We start from the raw sequence: 12193 nt of genomic DNA, 5'->3' as shown, positions 1-12193 counted from the left end.
TAACAGTATTTTTAAACCATGTGTTTTTATGTTTCTGAGAAGTATTGTAGTATACTCTGTGACGTAATGCTAATATGACTGAATGTCAATTCCCACCAGAGGCAGGAATAAAAAAAAAAAAAGTTGCACCACTAATTATAAATTCATGAACCATTGAATGTGGCGAGGACAACTGAGCACTAGGTTATTTGCTTATTATATGTCAATATTTAACAGGCCCGCCATGGTGGTTAGGATACTCGACTCATATCCGAGGGTCGCGGGTTTGAATCCCCCTTTACATCAAACATGCTCACCCTTTCAGCTGTGGAGGTGTTATAATGTTACAATCAATCTCACTATTCGTTGGTAAAAGAGAAGTCCAAGAGTTAGCGGTGGATCGCGATGACTTATCCTCTAGTCTTACACTGCTAAATTACGGATGACTAGCGCAGATGGCCCTTGTGTAGCTTTGCGCGAAATTAAAAGCAAACTAAACCAATATCTATTACGCAAACGCAATATTTGTTTGTTTGCTTTTGAATTTCTTACAAAGTATCACCATGGTTACTATCTGCACCAACCGCCCCTAATTTTTATGTGATAGACTAGAGAGAAAGTAACTGGTCAATACCATCCACCGTATGAAAAGTATTTTTTTTTGTAACCATATGAATATCTTAGTCTGTTTTCTATAATTCTTTACCTATTTAGAGATTGTCAATGATAAAACCGTGTTTCCAAAACGACACCTGTGTTTTAACTTGACTATATGGTTTTAATTTTTCTATTACCACATTTACTTAAAAGGTAGCGTATGAAATGACAGTAAAGAGACTTCCGCAGTGCATTGTTCGAAAACTTTCTAAACACTAGGGAGGATGTTATAGAAAACGAAAATTAATTTATTCCATCACGTACCTCTACTATATTATACTAAATATATAACACAACATATAACATAATATTTAGGGACAACAAGTGACCTGCTGGTCTATCTCGGCTGTCCCACGCTCTAAGTCAAATACAAAATAATTAAAGTCAGCTCTTATAATTCATATATTAATCTAGTTTTGTTTTAAAATCACTCAAATTTACTGCTTTCACAATATCCGAAGGCAACTCCATTTGAAAAATAAATTTGTTTCAGCTGAAGGTGGCTTCTTCCTTGTCTAAATCTAGATTTGTGAGACCTAGTTCTATAATCCTCGCTGTTAAGTTTGAAAAATGCTGATATATCAACATTATCAATTACTTTTACAATCTTAAACACTTCGACAAGATTCCCTCTGTCACTTCTTTTCCAAGAGAAAGCAATTTTAAAAATCTTAATCTCTCTTCATATGACAACCCTTCCATCCAAGGTACCATTTTAGTAATCTTCCTCTGAACCCTTTCTAACAATTCAATGTCTTTCCTAAGGTAAGGAGTCCAGAACTGAACACAATATTCCAAATGTGGCGAAACCAGTGACCTGCACAATCAAATTATAACCTATTTAGACTTGTATTCAACATTTCTGTAGATACAACCTAAAATCCTATTTATCCAACAACTAACAACACCATACTGATTGGATGGCTTCAGAGACTGACCAATTATTACGTCATGATCCTCTTTTTTCACGACACTATTAATGTTATTCCCATCCAAATTATACATATAATTCAAATTATGATAACCGACATGCAATATCTTGCACTTATCATAATTTAAACCCTCTGCCATTTACTTGTCCAACTTTACTAAGTAACCTAAATCCTTTTGTAAATCAGCAGCATCCTCTTCACAGTCAGCAACATCCAAGACCTTGATATCATCAGCAAATTTAGGTAATTTGTAGACCATTTCTTCTCCATTATCATCGATGTAAACCAAAAACAGCAAAGGTCCTAAGACTGAGGGCCCAGCATGGCCAGATGGTTAAGGAACTCGACTCGTAATCCGAGGGTCGTGGGTTTGAATCTTTGTCACACCAAACATGCTCGCCCTTTCAGCCGTGGGTCATTATAATGTGACAGTCGATGCTACTATTCGTTGGTAAAAGAGTAGCCCAAGAGCTGGCAGTGGGTGGTGATGACTAGCTGCCTTTCCTCTAGTCTTACGATGTTAAATTATGGACGGCCAGCGCAGATAACCCTCCTGTAGCTTTGCGCGAAATTCAAAACAAACTAACCAAACAAACAAAGTTAAGACTGAGGACTGAGGTACTCTACTTGTGACATTAATCCAGTTTGCCTGAATTCAGTTTATAACAACCTTTTGCTTTCTTCCATCCAACAACTTTTTTATATCCAATTTGATAACTTGTTCCTCATACCTGCAAAGACATTTTTTCTTGTAAGCCTTTTATGTGACAACATGTTTAATGCTTTCTGAAAATACAGATAGACCAAATCTACACCTTCAACCTCGTGTAAATATACAGTAATATTTTCAAAGCACGTCAAAAGATCTGTGAGGCAAGATTTTCCCTTAATGAAACCCATGTTGATTATCCGATAAAATTCCGAACTTTGTTAAATGACTTTGCAAAGCATCTTTTAACTGACTTTCCAAAATATTCAACCTTTTTGCTATGCAGTGTCCTCGAGACACGTTTTAAGATCTTATTGAAAATGTATGCATATTAATTTGTTAAAATAATCGTTAAGATTACTATTGTTAAAAAACAATAACAAGACCCGAAAACTGGTCAGATACGGTAAATATTATAACTTTAGAACTTAGATAGTTTGTCTCAATTATTGTACTTTACACGAAGCCCGGCTTCAGTACGTTCTTCAGTGTCAAAGATTATAGCATAGTTAAGTGTGTTATGCTTTTATTTTCAGTAGAGCAAACCGATAATTGATTCTATTTATGATTGTTGCAGTTCTTGGGGAAGTGGTATGTCATCCAGTCACACTTAACGTCAGGTACTTGTCTTCAACGCTATGTTTCACGTGCACCAAATGGGCGATTTTACCTATCCCAAACGGGTAGCACTATCGCAGGGTAAGTAAAAATATTATGTTGAATTACATTTTATATGTTAAAGTGTGTGTGTGTTTTGTTATATCAAAGCCACATCGGGCTATCTGCGAAGTTCACCGAGGGGAATCGAACCCCTGATTTTAGTGTTGTAAGTCCGAAGACTTACTGCTGAAACAGCGGGGGGCCGACACTTCGAACAAACTAGGCCTATGATGATTACTCGAATAGTCAAATCAGATGCGTTTTCTCACGGAAATTGAATTCGGAGTTATAAAATTGGAAATTGCTTCTAATCAGAGATACGAAGAATAATTTTGTTTGAACACGAAAGTTTATCTCTGAACACAGAGACAAACTTTTAAATAATTAATTATCTAATTATATTAAGTAATAACGTAATTTTGTGTGTCACATGACTTACAGATCGGGTTTTTAAGTCGTTCACAAATTACCCGCGAAATGAAGAATACACGTAGACATTTTGTTCGTAATAAAAGGTACTTTAATCTCAATATTACCTCTTCTTCTTAGTTTTGCCATATTTGCTGATATTGGATTCAAAATGATCGATGATCATCGTATTAAACTTTATGAAACAGATCAATCATTCTAGCCATAAAACAAACGAATGAGTTATGCATCGAATGATACTCAGACCTGTAACGATCGGTTTGTACAACTGTTTTTTTTTCTATGACTAAATATTCATTTTACTTATTATGAAACAATGTATATTTTAATCTGTTGGGAGAAATTAATTTTTTTTCCAGTCAACTATAAACCCACAGATTTTTTTTTGACATCATTTGATAAAATATTCAGAAATACAACGAGGAAAAATGTCCAAGGTTTGTTCAATCAGTTTATAATGAATTGTGAATATTCAAGAGGCACCCTGATATTTCACCAGTGTAACTAAAATCTCATAAATATTCTATATTCTTGTAATTTATAATAGCATTTCTTCAAATAACAAACACATATATATGAATTAATATTTTATTATAACAGAACAATTACGTTTGTTTCAACGTACCAACGAAAGAGGACGCTGTGCGACAGTAAATCTACTCCTTCATACGATTTAAGTTCCTTTCAAACGACAGGTCAAATTCATTATTTTTCACTTTTACATGACAAGTATTTGAGCTAAAAAGTGACTGTGTTCTGGGGTGCGTAAGTTAAGAAAAAACTGATTTTTGTTTTCAGCCGCTCGTGCTGTGAAACTGTTATGCAAATTTAGAAGACTGACACTTATCGTATCATATTCTAAATACGCTAAATGATTCACTTAAAAAGAAATGTCTGTTTTGTTACTATCCAGTAGCAGCAATCTACCTTGAAGTAATTTAGGCTTAACAGCGGAATTAAAATCATCTTGGCTCACAATATCTTTCATTGTATTCCTCGGTAATCGTGAAAAAAATGGCACGTGTTCACTGAGACTACTAGTGCCACCTACAGAGTGCTAGAAAATCGATAAAGTAACATCACTCTTTTATCGCTTTTGTGTGAAACCACTCTGGAAAAAAAATGGAATTCAAAGTTCCAACAACAATACCTCATCATCTGACCTATTTTTTGCCTTTTAATGGTCTCTTGTTATCTAATTAGATGTCAGACAAAGCAGCTGTTTTTTTTAATATTTTGAAATATAGTAGACTTTTGGAGACATTCTAATACCCTCTCAGTTTTATAAGAATCTTTAAGACAAAGATTTGAATGTTGTGAAGGTTCTAACAGAAGCAATACCACAGTTTTATGCAGATTCTAACTCACAATTCAGTTTGTAATGGTGCTCTTGATTGCTAATTTCAATCAAAGTAAAGTGAACGGACTTTAATATAAGTTATAACAGCACAATTTATTTTCCTTGCGTTCAATTATTTAACGGATGTTTTAGATCCGTATTTTATTTTCTATTTTTATCATCGTCTGGATTTTGACCTAAAACTTTTCGATGAAGCCCAAAGAAGACCACAGTTATGGCTATCTTGTTGTCCTCAGTGTTACATTATATGTTCAAGCTTCTGATTTCAACACGAAAAAAAAAAAAAAAAAAGACAAACTTGCTCTTTTTATTTTTTGGAACGTTTGGATATTTTATATTTTTAGCATTTCACAGATCTAAGTCTTGATAAAACAACAAAACTATTTTAACAAGCCTAATTATTTTTATTAATTTTTATTTTGTTGATCGCTGTTTTTCTGATATTTTTAACTACCCCCATGATAATTAAAACTTGCAAAAGAAAACGTATGAACAACTTGAAATCTTTATTTGTGTTTTACTGACTAACTTTAGATTATCAAACTTTACCAACTTTTAAAGTTATCTTAATATAAAATTAAAAAACTTATTGTTTAAACAATTGTTTGTGGAATTTTGCGCGAAGCTATACGAGAGCTGACTGCGCTAGCCGTCCCTAATTTAGTAGTGTGAGACAAAGGAAAATCATCAACACCCACCGCCAAATCTTGGGCTACACTTTTACCAACGAATAGTGGGATTGACCGTAACATTATAACGCCCCCACGGCTGAAAGGGCGAGCACGTTTGGTGTGATGGGGATTCGAACCCGCGCCCTACAGATTACGAGTCGAGCGCCTTAACCACCTGGCCATGCTGGGCCTAAAGCTAAAGAGTTAATTGAGTTAATCTCCCAGAAGACAAGTTGGTACATATCCATGAAACCACATTCTTTCCTTTGCCACACCTAGCTATACCGGGCCTTTTAAAAACAAATATATCATTTGTATTTGTCTTTCTGTTATTTCATGTGGATTTCTAAACGTCGTCGAACTCTGTAGACTTGTTTTTATACCAAAAGTCTTAAACTGTCTCTTTATTTGCTTTTATGATTTTTATTTTGATAATCACCCTCCAGTGGCTCAGCGGTAATATTAAAGGCTTATAGCACTAAAATCCGAGTTTCGATACTACTGGTAGGCACAGCACAGATAGCCCATTTACTTTTATCATTCTTTATATCGCCCCTCCAGTGGCTCAGAGGCAAAAGTGGAGACATATAACGCTAAAAACTGTGTTTCGATACCTGTGGTGGGCATAATACATATAGTCCATTTTATAAGTTTCTGTTTAGTTACAAAGAAACACACAGATTTACATATTCAGTTTCCGGTTGACCTTGTGGTAGAAGCCTTGTTTCAGTACGTTCAATACCACGAAATATTCTTTGACCTAGCAGTTTAACCCACGTGCGCATAAGGTGCCGTTCAGAATAAACAATTTCAGTTTTGAGTAAACCTTAATATAAATGTATAATAATACAAACTGTTATTTCGTTTTACATATTTTTTACATCTCGTGATTTAATTGTTGTTTTATGCCACATTTGAAATTAATTAATTAGTTAACTGAATTAAGAACAAAGCTAGAGGTCTCTGCGTATTTTTTATGAATAAATGACAGTTAAGTTACCGTGCTTATTCTATATATGGTAACGACTGTGTATAACTAGGCTGTATTTTTATAGCTGTACAATAAATAAAACAACTGAAAGTTCCGCATTAATCACATGCTTCAGATTAAACCAGTAAAAATTAGAAACAAAAAGGAATAATCGTAAACAGTAAACAAACAGAAAACAATTTATAAAAACTTATTTGTTTTTCCTTAGTAAGGATCTCATGAGTGTTACAACAGATTTGTTTGTTTGTTTTTGAATTTCGCGCAAAGCTACACGAGGGCTATCTGCGCTAGCCGTCCGAAATTTAGTAGTGTGAGATTAGAGGGAAGGCAGCTAGTCATCACCACCCACCGCCAACTCTTGGGCTACTCTTTCACCAACGAATAGTGGGATTGACCGAACATTATAACGCCCCCACGGCTGAAAGGGCGAGCATGTTTGGTGCAACGGGATTGGAATCCGCGACCCTCGGATTACGAGTTGAACGCTTTAACACGCTTGGCCGTGCCGGGCTTGTTGCAACAGATAAGCAAGACACTTCGATCGATAACTGCGTCTACTAAGAAATACTTAAATAAAATCTACTCTGTGATGTAATGCTGTGATGACAGCTTATTTTTAACCTAAAATGTCAATGAAATCATTTTTTTTATGGATGTTAAGTATTAGTAAATATTTGTAGAACTGTAGGAGTTTTGTTTGTTTGTTTGTTTGTTTGTTTGTTTTGGAATTTCGCACAAAGCTACTCGAGGGCTATCTGTGCTAGTCGTCCCTAATTTAGCAGTGTAAGACTAGAGGAAAGGCAGCTAGTCATCACCACCCACCGCCAACTCTTGGGCTACTCTTTTACCAACGAATAGTGGGATTGACCGTCACATTATAACGCCCCCACGGCTGGGAGGGCGAGCATGTTTGGCGCGACTCGGGCGCGAACCAGCAACTCTCAGATTACGAAGCGCACGCCTTAACGCGCTAGGCCATGCCGGGCCCCCAACTGTAAGAGAATCCAGAAAGGCCTCAGATCTAACAGCGGGAACAAGCAGTTATACCTACCATTAAAACAAGTGTTTTTCCGAGTAGCTTTAATGACAGAAACATTTTCAAATAATAAGTTACCTTTTTTGTCGTTTCAGGCTTCCTGTGTTGGGCAAGATTTCGAGAGAATTAGAAATTCCGTCAGGAGAACCAGCTAAGATGGCTTTGAAACGCCCCTTTAGTAAGTTGTTGTTGGAATAAAATATAATACGAAACAATACCACAGCAGATTGTTTGGCCTAGCATTGCCAGGTGGTCAAGCCACTCGATTCGTAATCTGAGGGTTATAATGTGAAGATCAGTCCCACTATTCGTTGGTAAAATAGTGTCACAAGAGTTGGCGGCGGGTGGTGATATAAGTAGCTGCATTCCCTCTAGTCTTACACTGCTAAATTTGGGACGACTAGCGCAGATAGTTCTAGTGTAGCTTTGCGCGAAATTCATACGAACAAACAGTAGACTATCTGAGACAGATGTGACTAATGTGACGTAATATGTAAACAAGTAAGATCTCTTTACAAAACGAAGACTCCTCATATAATACCGATCTACATGTAATGTAATACCAGTATGAACATATCAGGTAGTAGATTTGTTTTTTCTGGCTAAAACTGCTCACTTGGCTGTTTGTGTTCAGGCCTTGCGAATCTCCTAATAAATGAATTTGTTATTACTTCATATCAACCATCAATTTTTCTAAATCTGACTTACCAATACAAAGTGGATAAATCAAGCGAACTACCATACCTTTACGGATAAACGTTTTATTACCCCTCCTCAATGGAAAGTCTGAAGGCTTATTACAGTAAAACCCTGGCTTCGATACCTGGGGTAGATACAGCACAGATAACCCATTGTGTTTGTTTGAAACTAAGCAAAATTGCAGAAATGAATGTTTATGTATGAACTCGTACTGACAGTATACAGAAATGGGCGTGACAATTCACTCTAGTGTCATGGGAACTATCCATGTCACCAATAGCTATACTATAATTATGCATAGGATCTAAGCTTTTACACTTACAAAGTGAAGCGAAATAAATATATAAAGGCTTGATAAAACCACACGTGCTAATTAAATGTAGCTCCATTCAAGAACGGCTGTATGTAGAATTTTTTTCTAACATTCAGGTCAACTGGATATTTCAATTGAAGTACCCCTTTGTTACATTTTAAAGGTGTCATTTGTACAAGTCACTGATTAGAAAACAAACTCAGAACTACGGTAAGCCTAACTGTGAAGCTCACCAAAGTCTAACGATTATTTTAAATTAAAAGCCATAAGTCAATATGTATTTTGTCAGACGTTTTGGGTGTATCAACTGTAAATGTACGAACTTACAGAAATAAAATCTGAGCTCGATTCTCCGTGATCCACAAATCACAGATAGATTACTCTTTAGATTTGCACTGGCCATAAAACGAAAACGTATCCCTGTATGAATTTTAAAGCCGAAATCATTTTCGTTTTCATCTTACCATGATTACTTTGAGTTTATGTTAGTGGTATGGGGGATCTAATATGTATGTTTATAAATTATTAAGTTAAATGTCATTTACGTGACATGAAAGAAAGCGCATTTCGAAACGATTTGCAGTGGAAGTATCGCCTCTCCCTTTTCGGGGTCCGGCATGGCCAGGGGGGTTAAGGCGTTTGACTCGTAATCTCAAAGTCGCGGGTTCGCATCCCCGTCGCGCCAAACATGCTCGCCCTCCCAGCCGTGGGGGCGTTATAATGTTACGGTCAATCCCACTATTTGTTGGTAAAAGAGTAGCCCAAGAGTTGGCGATGGGTGGTGATGACTATCTGCCTTCCCTCTAGTCTTACACTGCTAAATTAGGGACGGCTAGCGCAGATAGCCCTCGAGTAGCTTTGCGCGAAATTCAAATAAACAAAAACAAACTCATGTTTGGCTCGAAGACAAATTTGAAGGCTCTTCATGCTGCAAATAGGGTTTTGTAATGAACAGCGCACAGATTACCTTTGGTGACAAATAGTGAAATGAACAAACACGTACAAGTAACAACAATAACATAATCTCGGCTTTTACAAAACCCACTCCGGTAAATCAGCGAGCTTGTAAATCTAAAAATCGAGTTTCGATACCTGCGTTCGACAGTTGAGTAAATTTATGCTTTTAAGGTATACCGACAAAGAAATTTACAAGTGCCATCTTTTGGTCAGCTATATTAATTAATATTTTATGTACAAAATGGAAAACGAAAGAAGTCTATGTGAATGTTCTCTTCTTCGAAACAAAACCAGGTCGTTCACTTTAAGGCGTAACTAATTAGTAACTCAAATTTTTTCCGCTTGAAGTCGCTTGTTTCAGGGCTGAAGGGGTCCTTACAGTAATCTAGTTCATCCTTTTCTTTACTATAAGAGGATTCTTGGATGCACAAATTTTTCTGTATATTTACCGACCCGACCACTTGAATTTAAATTTTTAAGTAGCCTAAATACATCATATGAATACTAATACCTTTAAGTGCTATCTTGTTACCCGAAACCTAAGAACTTCCTCTTCCAGGTGCAAGGCTTGTTTCTTAGTAACATTTTAGGTTTTCTTTGTATGATGTTCTGTATAATCGGTCAATCGACAGAATATCGCATGGAATATATGTTGGATTATCAGTTACTTGCTGTAATGCATTCGATTGTTTAACATGATACGTCCAAATAGTTAATTTTTTAATATTAAATTTTAATTAAGAAAATATTGTTGACTCCAGTCAGTTGTTATTGTGAAGTCTAGGTGTGTTACTCTTAGTAGAAACGTTTCGATAAGGGGTGAATTGTTGACTCCTGTCAGTTGTTATTGTGAAATTTAGGTGTTTAAGGTAAAACTTAGAGCGTTTCGCTCAAGGGAATATTGTTGACTTCGGTTATGAAGCTTATGTTTTAGGCTTATCCGATATTTATCTAAACGCAGCTCAGTGTGTGAACAAAATAAAAACACAATTTCTTTGTGGTTTGTTTTCAGTTTCGTGCAAAGCTACATAAGGGCTATCTGCGCTAGGCGTCCCTAATTTAGCTATGTAAGACTAGAGGGAAAGCAGCTAATTATTACCACCCACCGCCATCTCTTGGACAACCCTTTTCCCCAACGAATAGTGGGCTTGATCGTGATGTTATAACGCTCCTACGCCTGAAAGGGAGATCATTTGTGGCGTGACGGAGATTCGAACTCACGACCCTCAGATTATGAGCGCCCTAACTACCTGTCCACGATTCGCCACTTCTTTGCTAAATTTCGCAAAGAACTGCTTTGAGAAATATTTATGGTAGATGTCTCTACTTTGGAACTGTAGACTATTTAACACTTTCCTCCAACTCACGAGCTTTCTTTTACTCACGAACAGTGGGAGTGAACTTCACGTTATAACACTTCCACGACTAAAAGATGCGAACGGGTTCGGTGATGGGACTCGAACTCATGACCCTAACCATCAGGCTATGCCAAAATTGGAGGAACACTTCATCATCAACCATTGCGCCACCAGTTGTAGATATTCATATAAATTTTAGTAAAGAAACTGAAAATTAAAATCATAATAATATGGTGGAATTTCTTCAAAACTAAAGTCTGAAATAAAACCCTCTCTAATTTATGAAACTTTGTTTATAATTTTTATGGAAAACAATACAAGGGATACTTGAATAGAGTCATCTTTAATTTAGCAGTGACAGCTAAGTATTGGCGATAGGTGCCGTTGGTGAGGTCACTTTCTACCAAGGCTATCAATTGTATTATTATTACATTTCCTTCAGTTCAATTGATGTTTAAAATATTTATATATTCTGTCTTATTACAGATATCATGAGGCCTACACTAAACTACTGGGTACTCGGAACCGACTATAAAAATGTTGCAATTACCTGGACATGCCGCAGTCTGTTTTCGGTCACCTCCACAGTCTAGAAATTCTAAGTCGTCAATCTAGTCTTGACCATAGCGTCATTAATACGATTGAGAATTTTCTGAACGATTTTAACCTCGAACCCGGGAGGCTAGTGTACATCAGTCAAAAAAATTGCGAACACACTGAAGAAAGGCCAACACTAAGCCTCTCCTTGTCGTCGCTAACGAACTTCGTGGACCGTATATTTAATTTATAAAGAAACAAAAAATAAAAGACAAATCTTAAACTCTGTATAATTTAATTTATGTTCCAAGAAAGTTCACTTTCATCTGTCACTCTTCTTGAAATTTTGCACAAAAAAAAAATGAAGGAGAAATAAAAGCCGTATAATAAACAGGCTTACAAATGTTAGGCTTAGCTCACAAGTTTTTATATTTTGATTTCATTAAATAACCCTAATATAAAATTTGAAGTGACGACAGCTGCTTTGTAACCTTGATTCTTGTTCAGGTTTAATCCGGGTTTGTTCAACACAAGTATATGACCAAAGACACTCCTGTGTTGTGTACACACACACACACACAGGTGTCGCCACCAGCATAGACAAGGTTAACTTCCCAGTTGATATTTAAAACATGCAACATTATTTCCAAACTGAGAATTTAATTTACTGTTGTCATTTATTAACCAACAATTAATTTTATCTTCTACATTTAGAAATAATGTCACGAAAATCAAATTGAACAATAGGAAATGAACCAACTTCTGGTTAATTTTCGTAGAAGTTCACACAAAGCTAAATGAATTATTTGTTGTCGGATAAGATGAAAATTTATTAAGTTAAGTTTGTACGCCCTCATATTACGAAACACGCTTCATTTATAATATTTCGAAGTAGATCTATTCTT

At 36.1% G+C, this 12193-nt stretch overlaps 2 protein-coding genes across 3 annotated transcripts in view; both read left to right on the top strand.

Moving 5' to 3' along the window:
* Positions 1 to 12193, top strand: part of LOC143248601 (UV excision repair protein RAD23 homolog A-like) — a 103601-nt gene that overhangs the window by 50628 nt on the left and 40780 nt on the right. The window lies entirely within an intron of this gene.
* Positions 75 to 11480, top strand: LOC143249977 (apolipoprotein D-like). The gene is made up of 4 exons (XM_076500612.1): positions 75 to 101; positions 2855 to 2976; positions 7520 to 7602; positions 11238 to 11480. Exons 1-4 carry the CDS (start codon positions 75 to 77, stop codon positions 11342 to 11344), a joined length of 339 nt encoding a protein of 112 aa, XP_076356727.1. The 3' UTR covers positions 11345 to 11480.

This window comes from Tachypleus tridentatus, chromosome 4 (genome assembly GCF_004210375.1).
Source record: "Tachypleus tridentatus isolate NWPU-2018 chromosome 4, ASM421037v1, whole genome shotgun sequence".
NCBI classification, from domain to species: Eukaryota; Metazoa; Arthropoda; class Merostomata; order Xiphosura; family Limulidae; genus Tachypleus; species Tachypleus tridentatus.
Note: the sequence above shows the minus strand (reverse complement) of the source record. Positions and strands in the feature narration are given on the sequence as shown.